This window comes from Hippoglossus stenolepis, chromosome 20 (assembly GCF_022539355.2).
Source record: "Hippoglossus stenolepis isolate QCI-W04-F060 chromosome 20, HSTE1.2, whole genome shotgun sequence".
NCBI classification, from domain to species: domain Eukaryota; kingdom Metazoa; phylum Chordata; class Actinopteri; order Pleuronectiformes; family Pleuronectidae; genus Hippoglossus; species Hippoglossus stenolepis.
The window spans coordinates 14,608,465-14,629,739 of NC_061502.1; the positions used below are offsets into that span (position 1 = coordinate 14,608,465).

At 41.9% G+C, this 21,275-nt stretch overlaps 1 protein-coding gene across 2 annotated transcripts in view; it reads left to right on the forward strand.

Annotated features, from left to right (window-relative positions):
• Positions 1-19,626, forward strand: part of slc24a4b (solute carrier family 24 member 4b) — a 35,875-nt gene extending 16,249 nt beyond the window's left edge. The window contains exons 3-17 of one of the 2 annotated variants that reach the window (XM_035144703.2): positions 2,859-2,935; positions 5,103-5,177; positions 5,274-5,358; positions 5,477-5,580; positions 5,989-6,063; positions 6,165-6,190; positions 6,314-6,367; positions 8,856-8,950; positions 11,039-11,208; positions 11,419-11,554; positions 13,051-13,217; positions 13,928-14,042; positions 15,136-15,248; positions 15,400-15,465; positions 16,286-19,626. In XM_035144703.2, coding sequence (XP_035000594.1) covers positions 2,859-2,935; positions 5,103-5,177; positions 5,274-5,358; positions 5,477-5,580; positions 5,989-6,063; positions 6,165-6,190; positions 6,314-6,367; positions 8,856-8,950; positions 11,039-11,208; positions 11,419-11,554; positions 13,051-13,217; positions 13,928-14,042; positions 15,136-15,248; positions 15,400-15,465; positions 16,286-16,435 — 1,508 coding nt within the window. In that variant the 3' untranslated portion in view covers positions 16,436-19,626. Of the gene's footprint in view, positions 1-2,858; positions 2,936-5,102; positions 5,178-5,273; positions 5,359-5,476; positions 5,581-5,988; positions 6,064-6,164; positions 6,191-6,313; positions 6,368-8,855; positions 8,951-11,038; positions 11,209-11,412; positions 11,555-13,050; positions 13,218-13,927; positions 14,043-15,135; positions 15,249-15,399; positions 15,466-16,285 lie in introns of both variants that reach the window. The other variant, XM_035144702.2, reaches the window with a different exon arrangement.
• The last annotated feature ends 1,649 nt before the right edge of the window (positions 19,627-21,275 follow it).

Genomic DNA, 21,275 nt, shown 5'->3' on the forward strand with positions numbered 1-21,275 from the left:
CGCTGAGGAGACACAGACGAACCCTGCAGACGCTGTCGAGTTGAGTGTTTACAGGGACTGGGAGGTGACCCCTGCTTGCCCGCCATCTCTCGGCTGTCTCAGTGCTGGCGCCCTTTAAACACCTTTTGTGAACACCTATTTTTAACGCCCGCGCAGCCGGAGCTGATTGTGCACAGTCGCATGGGGCTAAACGGTAACTAAAGAACATGGGTGGCTATGGCATTCAATAGTTGAATTGAAAGCACTACATGGCTGGAAAGCAGGAGGTGAACAGACGTAGAAAGGATATTTCCCGTTTAACAGTCAGCCATTGGAGCGAGAATGATATATACAGTTGTGGTGTTTGTGGACGAGGTATCAGTGGGAGTTTAGCTTTCTGTATTGGCATCAGTTTGTTTTCAGTCACCTCTGAGGGCACAGCTGACAAATCCTGTAATTGATTGTGCCTTTGCCTGAGGCCGCCGGCTCTCTGACACGTTTAATACAGCCCATAAACCCGTCAGAAATGAAATGAGCTAAAGCTGCCTGCCACAGTTGGTGTTTTCAATGTCATCCAGGTGTTCTGCAGCTTCTCATTACCCTTGTGTATTAAGGTCATAATCCACATTACTTGTCTGCTCAACTTTTTATTATTCGGTCCCGTAATGAAAACGGGTGCAATTGCTGTCGCGAAGCGCCGCAGCGATGCCTGTAAGATACCAAATCTCCTCCAAATCAAGGTCGGATTAATTTGTCTCCCACTGCCACAAATAGCATTGTAGTCGTGGCTCTTTGTTATGCGGCAGAGATAATGTGTTTGATGACATATGGAGATGCACCGCGTGCCACATTTCCATCCACGTGATGTAATTGAATGAAATCCAGGAGGCATGCACGTTGATTAAGTGGACCTGGACTTGCATCCTGTGGAGTATTTGATTTGCCTGTGCAGTGTTCCAAATGCTGCGCCGACTCAGTCGTGCGTGCACATCGTCGAGTATCATAAAAACAGGCATCGGTGAGGTCGGGACAGATGCAGTGAGAGGTCTCAGGTGAGCACTGTTCCACTTCATGGGTCCATATGTGACAAGGGCCCAAATCTTGTAAACAGCATTGTTTTTGCTGTTTTTCCAACTCGTTATGCATAAATGGAACAGAAAACAAGTGTTTTAAAATCTATTTGCGTTCTAGCAGCTGTGGAAAATGAACGTTGTAGATTTAGTAACCGATCTATTGATGGTGATGCTATGTTATGTTGTGAAGGAGTCAGCTGACGATCAACAGAGTTAAATTGCCATTGTACCGAGGCGCGATTCACACTCGGATGTATGACTGATTGAATCCTTGCCATGAAGTCAGCTTTTCTTTTTTTGTTCCATTGTTAATCTGATGGTATGTGGGGCAAAATACAGGGGAATGTCCTTTAAGAGAAAAACCATGCATCTCCATGTCGGATGAAATGAAGAGATTTGATTGGTCACATCGTGTTTGTCATTCTAAGAATTGGCATGTTTGTGTTTGTCTCTAGGGACTTGTGTCCATTCTGAACTGGTAATTCTTGGCCGGATTACAATGAGGTTTTGTACACATTCATGGTCCCCAGAGGAGGAAACCCAGTGACCTTGAGGATCCACATGTAGAGCCACAAGAAACCCAAAGTTTCTTATCAGTTTTGTTTTGAGTCTCGATTTGTTCATTAATATCCAAGTTGCTCAGGATGATTTTATAATCACTTCCCTTTTCCTCTATCTTCTGATCTTTCTCATCTTGCGCCTTCATCGGGTGAATTCGTCAAATACTTTGGGTTTGTGACCAAATGTCTGTAAAACCAAACACATTCCCAGTAGCCTCCAGCTTTAGCTAGTTTTTTGTGCTAATTGACACATGTTAGCATGCTAATACACTGAACTAACATGTTTGTCAGTGTGAGCATGTTAGCATGCTGATCTTGGCATTTAGCTCAAAGCTCTGCTATGCCTGACAACAGCCTCAAAGAGCTTAGCTGGCTGCTGTATAAGGCTAACTGTAGCTTAGATAGATGTGGCTTATGTAAGCAACATACCGGTAATGTTGCCGGCTTGTTACAAAGCAAGACGAGATGAGAGCCCGCAGCCCGGGCCCAACGGGGACAGGTCGGCCGGCCAGAGGCTGTTCCCCACAGGGGCCGGGGGGGGGAGGCCAGCTTTGCTCCCCAGCCAGGTGCACTGCGGTGTGGCCGTGCTCCCAGAGATCTGAGCCGTCTGGTGGTACCACTATCACACTGTGTTCCAGCTGGAGCTCTGGATGATGGATGACGAGTCCTCGGCATGGGACGTTTTTCTGCCCCCTGCTTTAATTCTGTATGACTTCAGGCCCCTAATATAGCTCAAGATTTTTACAACAGGTTTTTTTTAGTTTTTTTTTTAGATGCTTGATTCTCTCTTTTCCATGAATAGATATGAAGTCATTGGTTGTTAGTGGGTGTGACATACCGCAACGAGAATATGGATTTGAAGTGAATATTTTAAACCATTTCAGTCCTTTTGATAATTCAAAGCCTTTTGATGTCTGCGTTTCAAGACATTTTTTGGATGACGATCACAGGCAGCTATTTGATTTGCATTTGACCCTTTCTGGCTGTTATGCCCTGTTTTTTTTTGGGGTAAACAAGATACTTTTGCTGTAATACATAATCCAGTGGAAAGCGATATTAGAGAAGGAGTAACTGTGCCTTGGGTGCCACAACAAAATTAGTCTAAGCCAGCTGAGCCTCGGGGCATCCCAGGCCTGTTCCCTGGAGCCCGACATCCGTTATGAATTCACACAGTCCTCTCAGGAACATGTACTCCACTGTCATGCTGCTGATGTGTGCTGACCCTGACGTTTCCTTCTCTTCGCAGCAATACACGAGTTCCCCGGTGACCTTTTCACCAATGCAGAACGAAAGAGCGGGGCCGTTATGCTGCACATTGTGGCGGTAAGAATACTTGGTTGGATTTAGAAGCTTTTCACGTAGCTAATAACTGCTTTACTGGCTTTTGAAGCCTGGAAGGTAAATTGGAGTTATGAGAGTAGTTTCTGCCAAGCCAGATTTTAAAGATAACTCATGAGAAAGTTATGATCCTATTAAAACCAGCATGCACCCAGGTTTTTGTGAAAACAATATCCTATACTGGCACAGCACAAACCTTATTCAAGGTCCTACACTCCCTTTCATTTCTATCATGCTCATACACTCATAGATATCACTCCCTTAAAAGTATATATATATACGTATATGTATTTCATCAAGATCCATAAATCAGTCTCTGGGAAATCAGCAAGAATGGGGGGGGGGGGAGCCCAATTTTGCAATGTTTAAGAAAGTGATTAAAATAAATTCTCGTATCTGACCCCTTGTCCAGATCTACGCCAAAATTCTGTTTTTTTATTTTTTGGTCTCTGTACCATCCTTCCATGTTTGGTGGAAATCTGTTGGGTAGCTTTTGTGTGATCCTGCAAAAACCAAACCGAGAAACCAATACACAACAATGAAGACATCCTCTCTGGAGGTCAGCGGCGTATTGACTCGTAAAGGTACATCAGGAAAGAATAACAAGCGAATAAAGCATTTAAGATAACATCCTCAACAACAAAGGTTTACTGACCTAACCGCACAGCTGATGTAAATCATTTGTGTAAGTGCATTCATGCTGTAGATCAGCCTCATGGTCTGAACGCACATTATCACAACAGAGGCACCGTAAGCAGCCGTTCATTTCATTTTATTACTTGGAGTGTCATAAAATGATGATGGTCTCTAAAAGGAGAGCTTGAACTCTCTGAGTGAATTGGAAAGCATCATAAATATGGCACAGCTTCTCTTGGTGTATGGAGTATTGTTTGAAACCGCCTGACTCATTAGAACAGTGCCGATAAGGTGAGGATTAAGCAAAAGGAGTTTGAGGTGCTGAAAACCCTTGTTTATATTGATTCACGTTAAGCTCTTCTGACTTTCACGTACCGACTGTGGTAACGTTGCTAACTAACACACAAACGCAGAGGAAAACAAACTTCACTGCGGCGTTAATCTAATGTAAATGAATAGAAATTTGATCTCCCCCAAAAATGAAATTCTACAGTTTCAAAGCTTTCACTTTACTGCTGGAGAAGTGCTGAAGCTTTGTAATGTATTATTACTGTTGGAGTAAAGGATAGTCTGTGTAAAAAGTTAGACTTTTTTGTAAAAAAATCTCTGTCACGATCCCTTCGCTGCTGCAGAGGAAACATTGAACAGGGACAAGTAGAGAATTTCATACTGAAAAGACTCTTTCACATAACAAGGAGCAAAAAGTGCATCAGGAAGAAGTCTCTTCATGGCACCTTACGAACAAAACCGAAAAATATATAGAAAATAAAATGGCTTTAAATGTTATTTTAACACTTGGATATGCTTGAATTTAATTGAAATAAGTTCTAATATGAGAAACTGCTCATAAAACAACCACAAAGTAAATGTTTTGATCCCTACAGCCTCTCGTAGTCTGTTCAGGTTTGTTTATTCTTTAATGCAAGTAGCTGAGATTTTAAAGATCCTGTTCTCTCACCTGAACCTTGCCCCAGACTTTATTCTGCACAATCGAATATATGACTCAATACAAACATGAGTTATTGTCCTGGCTTCAATACAGAGAAGAGGACAAAGTGTGTGTGTGTGTGTGTGTGTGTGTGTGTGTGCACTGCGGTCCTGCACTGCCCCCTGTGGATAGCATAGAGCAGAGCACGCCTGCCACAGCTGCCGGGCCTTGATGATGTCACAGCTGATCTATAATTTATAGATCTCTCTCCTCAGCTACTGAAATAGCCCCCCCCTTCCCTCCCACACACACACACACACAGCAGCAGTGATGTGCAGGTCCCGTAGGTTTTTCACATTGTAAGGGAAAACCTCTCGCTACTGAACTGACAGTTTAATTTAATGCCGTTTTAAATTTAAGTGGGTGCTGTGCTTTAAATTCCCCTTCACTCGTCCTTTAGCTCAAGAACATCTCTGCTCTGCCAAGTCTCTATTCACTGATTTATTGAACATGCACACACACATTTACCCCCATTTCTGTTTTGCCCTTCTCTCTCTCTCTCACACTCAAACTTAACTCTGTCCGCAGACCCTCTACATGTTCCTGGCCCTCGCAATAACATGCGACGAATACTTTGTGACAGCGCTGGAGAAGATCTGTGAGGTACAGGGTTCTTTGTAGTCTTTAATCTTTCAGTGTTTGAGTAACACAACGCTGGTCTGTCTGCATGAGACGCCCGTCTTTGTGTTATTTCCGCAGAAACTCGATCTGAGTGAAGATGTTGCCGGAGCCACCTTCATGGCAGCTGGCAGTTCTGCACCAGAGCTCTTTGCATCTGTCATTGGTAAAGACACACACACACACACGTTGCTGCATACACATCTATACCGGGTGTGCATGCACGACATTCCCAGATGGTTGGTGTCACTGCTGATTCTGATTGGCTGACTCCCTGTGTGCAGGTGTCTTCATCACCCATGGAGACGTGGGGGTGGGCACCATCGTTGGCTCAGCAGTCTTCAACATCCTTTGCATCATTGGTGTCTGCGGGATCTTCGCTGGACAGGTGTGTGTGTGTGTGTGTGTGTGTGTGTGTGTGTGTGTGTGTGTGTGTGTGTGTGTGTGTGTGTGTGTGTGTGTGTGTGTGTGTGTGTGTGTGTGTGTGTGTGTGTGTGGCAGTGACTTACCGCTGTGGCTGCATCATCCTGTTTATTTATAGCACATGTGTAGCAGAAGTTCTTTTTCGCTGAGGGGAAACAAAGCCATCTGCCTCAGTTAGTTTTCTCAGACCTGGTTTAAGTGGAAATGGAGAATGAAACTCTGGAGACATAAACTGATAATAATTCAGATTTGCCCCTTCTCCTACAGTCAATCCAATATATATGTATCATATGCTGTTTATAGTGTAATTATCAAAGTACCCCCATCAAACTTAGAATAATAAATGTCTGCACTTTTCCCTGTGAAATCCCAGGTGGTGATACTGACCTGGTGGGCTGTTTTCAGGGATTCCTTCTACTACACCCTGTCCGTCTTGGCTCTGATTGCAGTAAGCTCAACACATGCATTATTTACAACGGACACCAACTGGCACTTTCTTCTTTGAATGTCGTTTCATTTAATCTAAGAGAAGTGTTTCCCATTTTTCAGTTCATCTACGACGGGAAGATAGTTTGGTAAGTTTTGCTCTTCTGCCCTAATTTCTAACATTTGCATAATCTAAAATATTTAGGATATTCTTATTAATTTGTAGTTTGTTGTATATTCATTCCTCAACCTTTACTTTTTGTTTTCATCAGGTGGGAGAGTTTGGTGCTGGTAGTCATGTACGCTGGATACATCCTCGTCATGAAGTGAGTTCTGCACATTCATTTTCTTAAATTGGTTCTCGGCAAGTCGAGTAACACCGCGTCGCCATAAGAAGCGTGTAAGTGTGTGCATCGGGGAGAAATGCTCACACACACACTAACACCTGTGAGCCGCTGAGGATGGCCAACGAGAGGAGGGTGGGTATCCAGCTGGAGGGGGAGTGTCTCAGTCACGTCCCCGTCCAGATGTTTGCAGCAGATTCCACTCGGGAGCACTTCTGGTGAAACGTGTTGCTGCTCCACTGAATCAAGCTGCAGCAAAGTATGATTTCTACGATGCGTTTTGATCAACTTGGACAAATTACAGTTCACTTCACCTAATAATTAACTTTAAAAGTCATTATGTGTACTACAATGGTCCTCAGTAGAGGGCATAACTCCGCCAAGGCCCAACAGTCCCCTTGAATTAAATCAAGCTGCACATACACATTGATGTCAGTCCCCTTAAAGGTTAAGTGTGTAGAGTTTAGTGACATCTAGTGGTGAAGCTTCATGTTACAGCTGAATACCCCTCAACTCACCCTGCCCTTCCAAACATGAAAGTTTGTCCAGTTTGAGGTTCTGTAAAAAACATGTCAGCCCCCAGAGAGAGGACCTGCTACAGACGTAAATATGAAGTATTTCACTATAAAGGGCCCATTCGAGGGTAAAGAAAAGACTAATTTGTGCAATTTAGATCACCAGGCTTATGTTATGTTAGTTTTCTGCCAATAGATCCCTTTCACCTAAATCTTATACACTGGCAGTTTAATATGCCCGATTTGTTTCTTCTCAAGATCCATGAATTTTCACCTGGGAACTTGTGAAAATGTCGTTTCAATAACTGTCAAGGAAATCTGTTAAAACAAATCGACACGTGTGAAAGCATAAACTTCTTGGTGGAGTGAACAATACTTTAGTCTCATAAAACATGATTTGTCATAGTTAAGTATGAGGGTTTTTATTTGATTAGTTTTGATCATGATTAAAGCGATGAGAAGTGAAATCGTGTTCATGGTTACCTGAATCATTTTGGGGGTTACAATCTGCTCCCCTGTCTTTTTACTGTATCTGCCCACATTGAGCTTGTTGGGGCAACCACAGACTCCTCTTACATCACGTTGTGTCTTTACAGTCCAGACTGTCCAGCTGGTAATCTGTGTTACACTCAGCAGCAGTCTGCTCTCTCGCTGCCATAAGAGTTTAATCTTTCTCCCTCTGCAGTGGCTAAGAGCACAGGCTTAACCGGATCACTCCTCTCCTTTCTCATTTGGAGGAGAGAAAAAAAAAAAGTGCCCGCTGTAGGAAACGCTGTTATGTCTCCCCTGTCCCAAAATATCCACCGACACTTTGGGGCCGTTCAAAATGGAGCAGAGTGGGTTCAATACAACACAAGCTCTGCTCTGAGGTGACCTTCCAGGGCTCGGCTGTTTTTCCAAGCATAAGGCTCACATGCGGCAAAATGTGACGACACGAAATGGCAACCTAATTACAAAAATCGGCTTATACAGTGCAGAAATAAGTTTAGTTAAGTTTAATTGGACCCGAAATTGATAAATGTACTCCGTAAAACAGCAGTTTCTTAATCTCCAACTTCTAATGCAAGTGTCTGTTTTTCATGACTTTACATTTTAAAGAATAATTAGATTCATTGTCATTTTTCACGAGCAAAACAAACCTTTTAAGTAGCATTACCTAGCTAACAACATGGTTTAGCGACTGTTACCACAGATAGTAATGCTGCGCAATGTATGGACAATTGACATTATGATTAGAATTGGAAGTTTTAAATTATGCAAAAAAAAAATCCATGTTTTTGAACTTTCTCTTCATGTGAAGTAAGATTATTAATCTTTGTTTTTTGCTGTATTTTGGCCTCTATACTTTAAAATCTGTACAAAAACATAACAATTTCAATGCTTAGACTTGTAGTTCACACAAAGAAAGTGAATATCAAGTAAAATGTGGAATTAAAATGATGTAAGTGAATCTTTCTATATGTGCACTGAAGCACATTCAGTTAAAATGTTTGCTTCTGATGGTGGAAGCCGAGTTCAGCTCAGCACATTATGTTGAAAGGCAGCAGCTCGGTGTTTTTCATGTGATGCTCTCTAATGGTCTCATGGACGCTACTGATGAAAGTCTTCTGATTTGGTTCTGTGAGCATTTCAGATTTCTATACTAATGCAGAAAAAGCACATTTCAGCCATTTTTTTCTTTAATGCTGATGCTGGTGTTCAGAAACTAGGCCACCTTAGCTGTACATTCATTATAACAGCAGTATGGCGTGTAAACACTGTACTTTAACTAATTTATACACGCTATATTTCAAACAAGCGGGAGCCTTTTCATCTGCAGCTCATCCTGTAAACCTTATTTTACCAATTTGAATCCTGACACTTTTTCTTTAATCTTGTTTGTGTCTTTCTGGGACTCTCGTCTGAACAGTTTCAGCGTCTCTAATGTTTGGGATTATGTTCCATCTGTTTACTAGATTCAACTCCAGCATGCAGAGGTTTTTCATGGGGACGAAGAAGAAGAAGAACGTGGCCAATGGTAACGCTGCGGCCAGCAGTGAGATGGAGGATGGTAATACTAGTTATGACTATGTTTGGGATGACGACCCGTCATTGCCTTTACTCTCAACAGGTAAGGTTAACCAGACAGGCCGGGTACCCAAGACTGTTCTCTGCCAGAGAATCAATCAGACATATGTTGAAATCAATGGGATGATTTGGCTTTGTTTCCCTGGAAGTCTGTTTCCTTTCTACAAGATCGTGGCTTCACCCTCTGCCTCTTTCTGCTGAACTAACTGGAATTGCCTCAGCTCATACTGGGAAATAAGCTAATTTGCTTCCTTGCTGACAGAGGAGACGATTGATACCGATCACCTTTTGATTGATACTATTACATTTAGGATTTTGTATGAATTTATTAACAAGATTCATGAACTTGAGAGGGACTTGCTGTCTCTAATGTCATGTTGGGCTTTAACCTCCTCGTCGCCTCTTCTTCTTTTCCTTTGACTTCTCAAAAACTTTCTTCTCTGACATTTAACCTGAGACGTTTAACTCTTCCCACTTTGGCTGCATTACTGCTAACATGCCTGTCTGTTTAGCCTTACTAAAACTTGTCTTGCTTTGTTGTCAACAGTGTTGTGCTGCTGTGTGCGCCAATTCTTTCTGCTCGCACACTTCTTTATCTCTGCGGGTCTCTGGGGCGTAGACCCACTCACTCCTGAAGTGGTAATGAAGTTCACAAGAGGAAATGTTGATGCCAGCTCTGTTTACACAGTTAATTTATGTGCATTCTTGCATGCATAAGTCCAATTAAGGCAGAGATCAAATAATAAGCATACTGTAGAACTTATTATTCCCATATACTGTATCTCATTGCAAATGAGGAGTTATGTGATGCCAATAAAATCTTTGTACAGTATGTATTGTCAGAACAGAGATTATCTGAAGTGGAGGTTTGAATAGTAGTCGGAGGTTGTGAGGTCAAGGATGCAAGAGGTCACAGATTCTGAAATCAATCTCCAAGTCAGTCCATAAATATTCACAACAGGCAGAGGAACTTCAAAGCTGCACCAGGCAATTTCAGAAGGTTATTTGAAGTTAGGTGGTAAAAAAAAAAATATCATGTGAACTTGTGAACTGAGCGGGCCAAAGATTCAACGCTGCTGAGTCCTGGAGTGACAGAGTTTACACTCGTCCTTTCCTCCATGAGCATAGAGGGAAGTGGAGGAAAGCAGGACTCTTAATCTGCCACTCCATCAAGACCAGATAGGTTTATTAACTGGTCCTGTTATGACTGAATTTGTTCAAATCTAAAAAAGATGAAGGCCTTTCTTCAGATCTGCAAGTCACCTTCCACATAACTTTACATTGTCCTGCCACATTCTTCATATATATGCAGGTTTGAAGTTATCTTAATTACATAAAATAAACCTCAACCCTCAATCACACCTTTATTACCCAGAATCCCTTCCCTTGGACACAAGCATCAGGAAGGCACAGACATAAACTGCAGAGGATCAAATGAGGGATTGAAGTGAAAGGAGAAGTTATTTCCAGAGCTTTGGAAAAACCTCCAACTTGTCAAGACCCGACATCCCTGCGGTTGTTTAGGGGACGTTTTTACTCCCAGGTTGTGATTTGTGTGGATATTGAACCGTCCACATCCATGACTCGCCGTGATTTAGGGTAATAGGAATATATCTTGACATGAAAAAACATTGCGTATTGCAGCTTTAACTGTGATAGAGTGACAAAATGTCTCTGATTCAGCAGCCATTAATATTCCTTAATAACTTGGCGCAGGAAACTGTAGTACTACAGGATAAAAAAATGAAACGACAAGTGTTTATAGTGTAGTGTCTCTTGATGGTTATTCCCCTTTTAAAAATTTGCTCTGTTTAGTCTCATAAAGTTTTAATTGGCACTTTTGCTAATGGGACATAATCGACTTATGATTAAACTTGTTTCATATTACTTTTTAACCAGCATGACAAAGCACTTCAGCTGGAAGGTATCAATTAACTCACTTGAATGACACAAAACAGAATTATAATGAATAAAAAAACGCAGCTTGTGTGATTTTCTGCTCGACTGATGCACAGCGCGCCCATTTGTTACCTTTTTTATATTTTAAAAATGTGTCCCTGCACCCCCTCAGTGAAGCCCACCAAGCCTTACAGCCGTGGCTCGGTGGTGATGGTGGACGAGATCATGCACGACAGCCCTTCAAAGTTCAGGTTTCCAGAGGCCGGGCTCCGTGTCATGGTCACCAGCCATTTTGGACCCAAGACCCGTCTGCGCATGGCCAGTCGCCTCATCATCACAGAGGTACAGCAGCGCGTTGTTGCTCCAATAAGTAGCTGACGTAGAATGTTACGTTTTTTTTTTTTTTGTATTTTCAGCTTCGCATTACTGAGATGTTTTGATTACACCCCGACACAATTGCACTGAACGTAATGTCAACGGATCAGCAATGAAATGAGCAGCGCATCTGCTCCTGTGCTCTTTGACTTAGTTTCTTTTTTCTGAAAGCGCCAGAAGTTGGTCCAAGCTGCCAACGGCGTGGAGACACAAGTGATTGACGGCAAGGTCGAAATCGAGAACGGAAACGTGCCCGAGGACAAACCCACCAAGACGGAGGAAAATGTAACCATCTCACCATTTCATCTTCCAAGTATGTGATTCATGTATTTACTTGATGACTGCGTGTGATTTGACGCACATGGTTGGATACTATATATTAGACATATTTGACATATTTATAATTCTGTTTCACCTCTTTATATTTATTATAAGGACTTGAAGTTTTATTATTGTTGAAGAGAGTTTTTGGTTGGACAGCTCTGCTCAATCGGACCAATCCATCCAAGTGGGAGGGGGTGTTGGACTAGAAAGGAAGTGGAAGGGAGGAGGCTCAGGTTTTTGGTGTTTGAGGTGCTGCTCGAGCCACAAAACAGGAAGAGGGCCGTCAAAGTAAAAGCTTTGACTTCAGTGAGAAGGATAAAATGTTCCTCTGCATCTGAACATTTGCAACAAATTTTTTTTTTGGAGCACTATTTATTCATCTATCCCATTTCAATCAACTTTATCAGAACTGACAGCAATGACAGAGATGTTGTAGGAGTGCACTGCAAAAATAGAACGGACAAGATTAGTAAGCAAAATGAAGGAAGCTTATTGGCTCAGGCAAGACGAGACGATTCAAAGAGCTTCACAGACGCATAGAAAACATTAATGAGACTTTAATTTAAAAGACGATAAAACCAGAGACACAAATGGTTACTGTACAACTTTTTTAATCCCAAAGGCAATTTGGTTTAGGCGACAAAAAACAAGACACACATATGCACTGACAAACATCCACTAAAACAATTACACAATAAAACACCTGAAAAGAGATTAAAGATTAAAAGGAAGTTTTTTTTAATTGAATTAATTGTAAATCTGCAGCAAACTGTAACTGATTTAAATGATCCGACAGCTTTAGCAGAGCTCAGGTGCAGCAAAGAAACTCAAATCTGCTTCATCCTGCTCGTTTTCGATTTGAGGAGGACGCGGAGTTAAATCGGTGCCAAATGCTCTTTGTAGTCTGGATTTCTCTGTAGCGTACGAGCACCTCAGAGATGTATCTTGAGCCTGAGACCTTTTGATGCTTTGTAGACGAGTATAGTTATTTTTAAAGTCCATCCTTTGACACACAGGAAGCCAGTGCAGTGGTAAAAATGTGGTAGTCTTAGTGAGGACCCTGGTAGCTGCTGTTTGGGGGATTGTTTTACTACGACCTGTGAAGACGTTGTTACGATAGTCGTGCATGAACATGTTTGTTTGAATGAAAATCTTTTAGTTTTTGCTTGTTTTCAAGGTGCTAGTGGGCTGAGCTCTCTTCAGTCCTCATGCTGCTTTTGAATGGACGTGTAAAATAGAAATGCATCCAGCAATCACTTGCTTGACATAATGGTTTCTCCACATAGTTTGTGGAGAAATGATATTTAAAGTGAAAAATTAAATGATAAAATTGGTCTGAACAGAAGCAATAACATTAAACTGTTTTGTTGACAGTGATTAAAGTCATAATGAATGTGACAGTGACTCCTGGTTATAGTATTTTTAAACTTATCATCTGAGTGAACAGGAGCTAATCTCTTCTGCCGGTGTGTGTTAATGCCGCAGCGGGTATCGGCAGCAGGTTTAAGTGGCTGATCTCGTGGCCTCTGCTCCTGCTGCTGTACCTAACCGTGCCAAACTGTGCCAAGCCGCGCTGGGAGAGATTCTTCATGCTCTCCTTCATCCTGTCCACTGTCTGGATCGCAGTCTTCTCCTACTTCATGGTCTGGATGGTGAGTGCAGTCGCTGTTTGTGTCGGAAGATTGAACTTCGAACATTTCAGAATGAGGCATCTACAGGGACATATTAATGTTTGCTTTTACATAAGGTTGTTAGAGGTGAAACCATTAGTGGATTAACAGAACAATCGGTCAACAAAGTGTATTAATGACTTGAATATTTAGTGTGAAAATGTCAACAAAACTATTTCCAGCTTGTCCTCTAACCCTTAGCTTCTCTTAGTCTTATGTTTGTTGGTTGAACAAAATGGGCAATTTGATGACTTTTACAAATTTTTGAGACGAAGGATAAATCAATTTAAAAAATGAATACAAATAAATAATTGGAATATTTATAAATTATCTCAAGTTACAGCCCTAAATTTAAAGGGAGAAATCAGGAAAGCCTGACAAAAGCACAACCAACAAAGGTACAATGAAAATGAATTGGTACAATTTTGGAGGTACTTAAATACAACTCAATTCTATGTATGTGCTTATGTATATAAATACAGTCAAAGTAAAAGTATAAGGCCTGAGCTAGCGCTATCCTGGTTAGCGTTAAACTGATTACTAAATTAACAAATCACAAACCAGTTCTATATCAAATCTTGAGTAATGTTCAGTTCTGTTTAAGGGATCGTTAAACATTAGGGTCTGAATTAGCTTTTCCTCATACAAACGGATGATGATATTCCTGAGCCCTGACGCTGTGTTTCTCTCAGGTGACTGTAATCGGCTACACTCTGGGAATCCCTGATGTCATCATGGGCATCACTTTCCTGGCAGCCGGCACCAGCGTCCCAGACTGCATAGCCAGTCTCATCGTGGCCCGGCAAGGTGCGGCTCCCCCCCCCTGAAAGATATATGGACTGTTGTTTTATTAGGGTTTATTATGCAGCAGAGAGCCAGAGGAGAAAGTTGAATTTAATGGGACTAGTCAACCGGGGACATTCTCATTTCTTTAAAATCCGTACACGTTTGTGATCCCTGGTGTCTAGTTGGGGGGAATTATCAAAGTAAGAAAACATAACAAATGCATCTGCTTTGTGGTAGTTTGAGGTGAGAGGGATTTCTGAGGTCTTCCTTTTTCCTTGTGGCTAAACAGAGAAATATGTCTATCTGGAAAAGTATGTATTCTAAGCTGTTTACATAGAGATGGAGTTTACGTGCATTTGTGCACTTTCCCTATAATCGGTGAAACTTGCAGACATCCAGATAATATGTATTTCTTCAGATCTAGTGCATCATAACATAATGTATATAGAGATGCAGCCAGAAGTATTTTGTCCCCTGTGTGCATGGGTATAAATTGTAAGAGAGTGCACAGTAATACAAAGCACGGGAACAACAAAGTAGTGCAGAGCTGTTTATAGACGTTACAGCGTCGCCATCTTCCCACCTGAATAAGGTTAGGGCCCTCGTGAATACCAGAAAGTGCAGAACGGCAAAATGTAAAACATCAGTTGGAAGATAAAGTGCTTTATTTGACCTGAAATCCAAGAAGATGTGATGGGAATGAAACGGCTTCAGCAGAAACATTTATTGACGCTTGAGGCATCAAGGAGAAGAGAGGAAGAGATTCTGAAGGTTGTCCTCCCTCCAAGGGAGAATTTAAACACCTCTCCACACGTGTGAAGATTCTTTGGGGTTCATACACAATGTTTTATAAGTCTGTCCCTGAGCTGGGGGGGAGGGGGGCGTCTAGACCCTCACTAGTCTGAAGTGTAGATATCTGTCCTTGGTTGCTATGACAACTGTCAGCGGGGAACAGGATAGTCTAACTCAATCAGTGTTTTCACACCTAGTAGAGACACTAGAGTATTGTCTGGGTCTGTAAGTAACTGGTGGAAACATTGTGTAGTGTTGCCTAATGAGGGAAAACTTCAGTCCGAGCTTCACATTTAACTTGATTTGCTGTGTTTTGTTGCAGGTCTGGGAGACATGGCCGTGTCCAACACAATTGGCAGCAACGTGTTTGATATCCTGGTGGGACTGGGGGTTCCCTGGGCGATACAGACCATGTGTGTCAGCTACGGATCAGTGGTAAGGAGCCAATTTGCTCTGCAGCAGCCTCACCCCCTTTTATCAGGAACAACAGAATCCAGAGGGTCCTGACATCTCACGTTGAGAAATGAGATTAAAAAAACGTCTGCGGATGAATTGCTGATCTTTTGTCCCCGTCTGTGTGTTGCAGGTGATGATTAACAGTCGGGGGCTGTTGTACTCGGTGGTGCTGCTGCTGGGCTCCGTGGGCCTAACGGTGAGCAATAGTTGATGATGTTTACGTTTCACTGGGGCCACATGTCGACCGTTTCCAGGAAAGCGACCTGTAGTGTACCTTAAAGTAATAACCCACAGTATTTTTATATGAATTATTAACACCCCTGTTTGCCTGCTGTCATCACTAACTCATGCACTGCAATGCAGCAGTGACTGAGGCAGGTTATGTAATTGGTTCATAAAAATGTAAAAATCTGTATCGTAAGCACTTTGTGTCTTTTTGCTTTTCCTGTGAGAAATCATCCAGTAATAATATATATTTCTTGAACAGAAAAAACATTCAGGGAGAAGCTAGTTCCGCTGCATTCCATGATAAATTACTCATGAGACCTTCTACCACGGAAAATAAACCAGAATGACCCCTCATGAAATTCAGAGTGCTGCTCAGGAAGTCGCACACATTTTATCCCTTCACAGTGTAACATGAAATGAACATAATGCACAAAAGCACAATGTGTGTTTTTAGTTTTATTAGTGCAGGAATTTCAGTTATTGGCCGTTACCGGGGGATACCATTGGGGACATCTAGGGAAATTTCTGATACCATATTTTCTTTGTTAATCGGCCGTCATCCCCAAAATGTCATTATCAAACTTTATCATAAATATATTTAAATAAAAAAGAAAACACAAATACAATCAAAAATGTAAAACTTGGAGTTTCCCATCAGACAACATTTACACAGGTAAAAACATGTCTGTGATCGGCTTCTTTTTATCGACCAGGCTCCAAATGGCTGTCCAGGTCATGGTGTTGAGATTATTCTCAGAAAAGTGATTAATTCAACTCTGTGTGTGCAGGTTCTGGGGATCCATGTAAATAAGTGGAGGCTGGACATGAAGCTGGGAATCTACGTCCTGATCCTTTACGCCATTTTCCTCTGCTTCTCCATCTTGATCGAGTACAACGTCTTCACCTTCGTCAACCTGCCCATGTGCATAGATGATTAGAGCACAGCAGCATGTCGTGGACACCAAAACCTCAATGCTCCCATAGCAAACCCAAACTATTTTTCTTTTGTTCAATAATACTGGACCTATCTGCAGACTCTTTCCTCCCCTGTGCTCCACTTGTAATCCTTTAAGTCCCAAATATGAATCCAATTTCCTCCGGGGGGAGTTCACTGTAACAGAGGACTCCATTCTATGTCTCTTCTTATTTCTCCTCTGGTCTCAGTGCAGCTCCTTAATGCCCATTATTTCAGGCGTGGCCTGTTACTGCAGTAAATTCTTTAGTTCCTCTGTGCACCTGTTAACTTTCTACCCATCTAGCATGCCTTTAGATGTCGGGGACCTCCAGAATCATAAGTGCCCCTGTTGATTGTTGGTGTGTGTTTTCATTGTTCACATTGTAGATTTCCACACACCATTTTTCAAAGCCTTTCCACAAACCAAACCCGAGTCTGTGAAGGAAAAAGAAAACAACCAAAATCCCCACGTAGAGTGAAGTCTCCTTGAAGTGATTCCTAAAAGATGAACCAAGTTACCCCAGCACCCAAAGAAAAAAAGCACCCTCCTCTTTATCTCCCCACCCCCCAGGAGGAGGGTCTTGTCCCCGGCAGCTCCCCTTCCTCCAACCTGGACCTGACTCCCCCGGCATGGCCTTTGGCATCAGGGAGCAGATACTGTTCGTGCTTCACTCACCCGGCGTATATTTCTTCTCAACCCTCACCTGCTCGGTCAAATCGGCTTTCTTTTCCTCTAAAAAGGACATTGTCAGGACAGTTTGTGTGGAGATAAGCCACAGTCCGGATCAGTTGACTGTGAGGGTGTTATGCATATGCAGCACTGCACAATGTAAAACTTGTAAACACTTTTTTTTTTGTTGTTTTTTTGTATTTATTTTTTTCAAAACAAGGTCTTTGTCTTGTATGAAATATGGAGGAGCGCTTGTTGCAAATATAGGACATTGCCTGTTTTTCACAGAAACAAATTGCACATGGAAATGCTTTTCTTGCTTTGTGCTGTAAGGAGATTGGACCACTGAGGGGCTTTCAGGCTGGCGGCCGTGGCGCCGACTTCACCGCAGCGTGATTTTCATTCAGTGATGGGTTGTTTCACTTTTCCCTCTGCACAACTTCTGAAAAAAAAAAAAAAACTGTCTCCAGATACGTGGGATGCGTCAGATTTCTGTCATCATATGGAGACTTGTTCTCGTCTTGAGACAGCAGCAGCAGCATGGAGAAAGTCGTTTTTCAACAAAAAAAAATGCAAAGAAACCAGGCAGTTCTCAGCACTGTCTGCTATAACACCCTTTGGCCAGTAGGGGGTACTGCAGCCTCTCTACCCAGGGCAGGGGTGCAAACCACAGCTGTCGGTTATCAGGGAAACTTGGAAATGGACACAACTCCAAGAGGTGGCGATGGTGATGGTCTCTTGATTTTGAGTTACATGTAGATATTGCACTTTAACAGCCATCCTCTCATTCTGAATCAACTAGTGCTTCCTTCTGTGCGTGTGTATTTTCAGTGTATATGTCTGTGCGACTGAGAGAACGTGTGTGTGTGTGTATGTATGTGTGTGTATGCGTGTGTTTTCTCACACCGAGCTCCTGACTCCGAAGCAGACTGGAACCTCGTCGACACCATGAGCACACCCGCCTCTGTCTGCAGTGCATGCTGGGACACCGAAACGCAGCTCCTCCACAGCACAGCGAAAAAGGCTGAGGGCCTCTGGGTGTCTCCATGGAAACCGCCCGACCCACTTTACAAAAATCGGCAGCTACGTGCTACACTGCAATCCAGACATTTTGACATCATGCAAAAAGGCCTGCGACGAGTCCGCCAGTGCGGTGCAGAGACTACAAACTAAAGCGCGTGGGGACGTGTTTAGATGATTTAAAAATATTCCTCTGCCGCGTCGTCGGCAGCAGGCACTCTTGTATATGCAATCTCAATGTAAAGAATCTATGTGACCGAAGGCCCCTGCGAGGTTGCCATACAAAGACGGAAGACCCCGTGGAGATGTGACGTCAGTTTGTCTCGTGGTACTTGATGTGTGAGCTCACAGGTGTGTGTGCGTGTGTGGAACCGAGCCAACAGTATGGACCTCTCTGCACCCGTGGCATTGTGGGAAGTCTGATTTCACCTCCTACGCACACACTTCTTTTTTCTTTTCCCGTCCCCTCTCGCACAAGGGCATTAACTTTCCGCCAACACTAGCTGAAGGAGCAGCGGGGAAAACAGGGATGGAGGGATGAGTTTTTTCCCTCCGTCGACCTCGGGACTCACTTTTCGGTGGACCCGGGTGAGAGCAGACTTTAAGGAATTTTTAAAAAGTTGGACCCCTTAAACTGCTCCTCCGCCTGGGTTCAGATAGCTGTGTTACTGGATGGAGGTGACCACACAGGGCCCGCAGACTCCAACGCACACCCACCTGTACGCCGCCCTTCCTCACCCACTGGGCCCTCTGTACAAACAGGACCCATGTTTTTGACTCTTTTCATGGGGAAGGCACATTTCTACTGTAATTTAGTTGATTCAGAATGTGCAGGGTTGAGGTTTTATTTATTTAGAAGGTCGCTCTGTGTGGTCATGTCCCGGGTTGCCAGGTTTGAGCTCCTCTTTTTGCCCTCATCCTGACACACAGCATATGTTTTCATTGGTCGTCTGGCTCACATCTTTTGTTAGTTTTTCTTTGGCAGAGCGTTGGGGGATTCAAATACACAAAAAAATACAATAAAAAAAGAGATCAGATGCCATACTTGTCGTAATTCTGCATAAATTCAGATTGTATGGAAATCATGTGTAGAAAATAAGCGCACACTTTAGAACACACGCGTTAGAAATGGCAATTGAGCACGAGAGAGGACCGGTGTGTATTTCTTGATTGAATGCGACCTGATGCACTGTGAGCTCAATGTGACGTGGGAGTTGTTTGTCAAGAATTATAAATGATTCAAAAAAAATAATTATATTTAATGTAAAGTTAGTTACTATAAAACATTATTGAGGAAATCTGTATAACTTATATGAATGTATTTGTCTTGCTATACTGGACATATCCAACCAATGCATTTTACTGTAAAGCAATAATGTGAAGAAAAAAAAATAAAATGGCAAAATAATTCCTGTACATTTGTCTCATAAGTTCTTGGATTGTTTGTGAAAGACGGAAATTAAATGAAGCCATTTGTACATGCATCTGTTTGCTTGTGCCGTTTTGTTTTTCACAGCATGTGCTGATGGTCTTTTGAAATTATTTAATATGCACTTTTGAATCTTTTCCATTATTTTTGGATTGAAACTGTGATGGAAAGGAACCACGCACATCTGCTCCAATTTTATGCCTCCGCAGTTTTTGGGTTTGTCCGTCCGTCCCATTCTTGTGAACATTATTTCTCAAGAATGTCGGGACAAATTTTATTCAAACTCCGTATAAACGTTCAGTTGGACTCACGGAGGACCTGACTAGAATTTGGTGGTCAAAAGTCATTATCATTTTGACCTCAGAAAACGTCATATTTGGCTGAAATGTTCATTTACACTCAAATTAACTGATTGGATCTGGGAAGGGATCTGTGGATGTTACAAAGTACACTCACTTTGTATTTAAATTTTTCATGTTAAGTAGATTTATTATCAGGTACTTTCAACTTTTACTCCTCTACATGTATCAGTAAATATCCTGTACTTTCGAATCCACTACATTTTCTCAGTTCAAGGTGTTACATGCTTAGTTTTTTATATTTCTAAAAGTAATCAATAACGACAATAAGCGAATCAGTGGTGAAGATGAAACACAGGAAAGTAGACCATTGCATTAGGGTTTAAGTTATGCTCGGAAAGTACTTTATTTGTATTACTTTAAGAATATCTGAAAGTACTGAAAGTTGGGCCTCTTGAACAATTGTAATGTTTTGCTTAAGGAAATTTCTTTAACTTTTGACCAGATGTCACTTTGACTCAGAGACTGACAGATTTGATTTCAGTGCTCAAAGGTCAAAGGTCACAGTGACCTGAGTCTGGGAAAAAAATGTTTGTACAACTGCAGGATGGTGTTTCAAGTTCCTTATTTCGGCTTTTGGAATCTAGTCTCGATTTCATGTTGGAGGTCAAATTAGTTAAAAATATCAAATGTTCTCAAAAAAGCCCTTTAAAATGAGACAAATTTGAGGAGCAGAATATTTTCTTTTCTTTCCTGCATTAATCACCTTCAAATCCTGCAGATTCATTGAGATCATTTAAACAGGGTTTATGAATCACTGGGATAAAATATGTAAAGTAGTAAAAACTGGCTTCATCTCAACCAGCAGCAACAGTAAAACACTTACAGACCTATTCATCAATATTAATCATTAATGCTATAAAACAACACGTCATTCATAAGAGCCTTTTCTCTGCAGAATGACTTCTTTCACTTTCTGATACTTGAAGGTGATCTGTGACTTGGTTTTAAGACTCTCGGTCAAATCTGATGCAGGAGAAGACGTGATGAGGACTTCCTGCTATTAAACAATTCTCAAACATAAGATTCTACATTTCCCACGATGTGATTTTTCCATCTTTAGTCTCCTCAAGCTACAGAACACGTATTCATGATGAGTAAACAGACCTTGAAATGTGTGAAGTCTCTGTTGTTGTCTCTTTGTGTGGGATTTTAAATGCAGGACTTTTACTTGTTATGGAGTATTTTTTATCTTATTGGTGTTTTATTCTTAAGTGAATGATCTAATATTTGAGTAAAGCTACCTTTTCAGGACTGTTACAAGACTAAAATATTTATATTTTATATTCTATTACTAAAATCTTGATAAAACTGTTATTTGTGCCACTAATTTCAATCTTCTCTA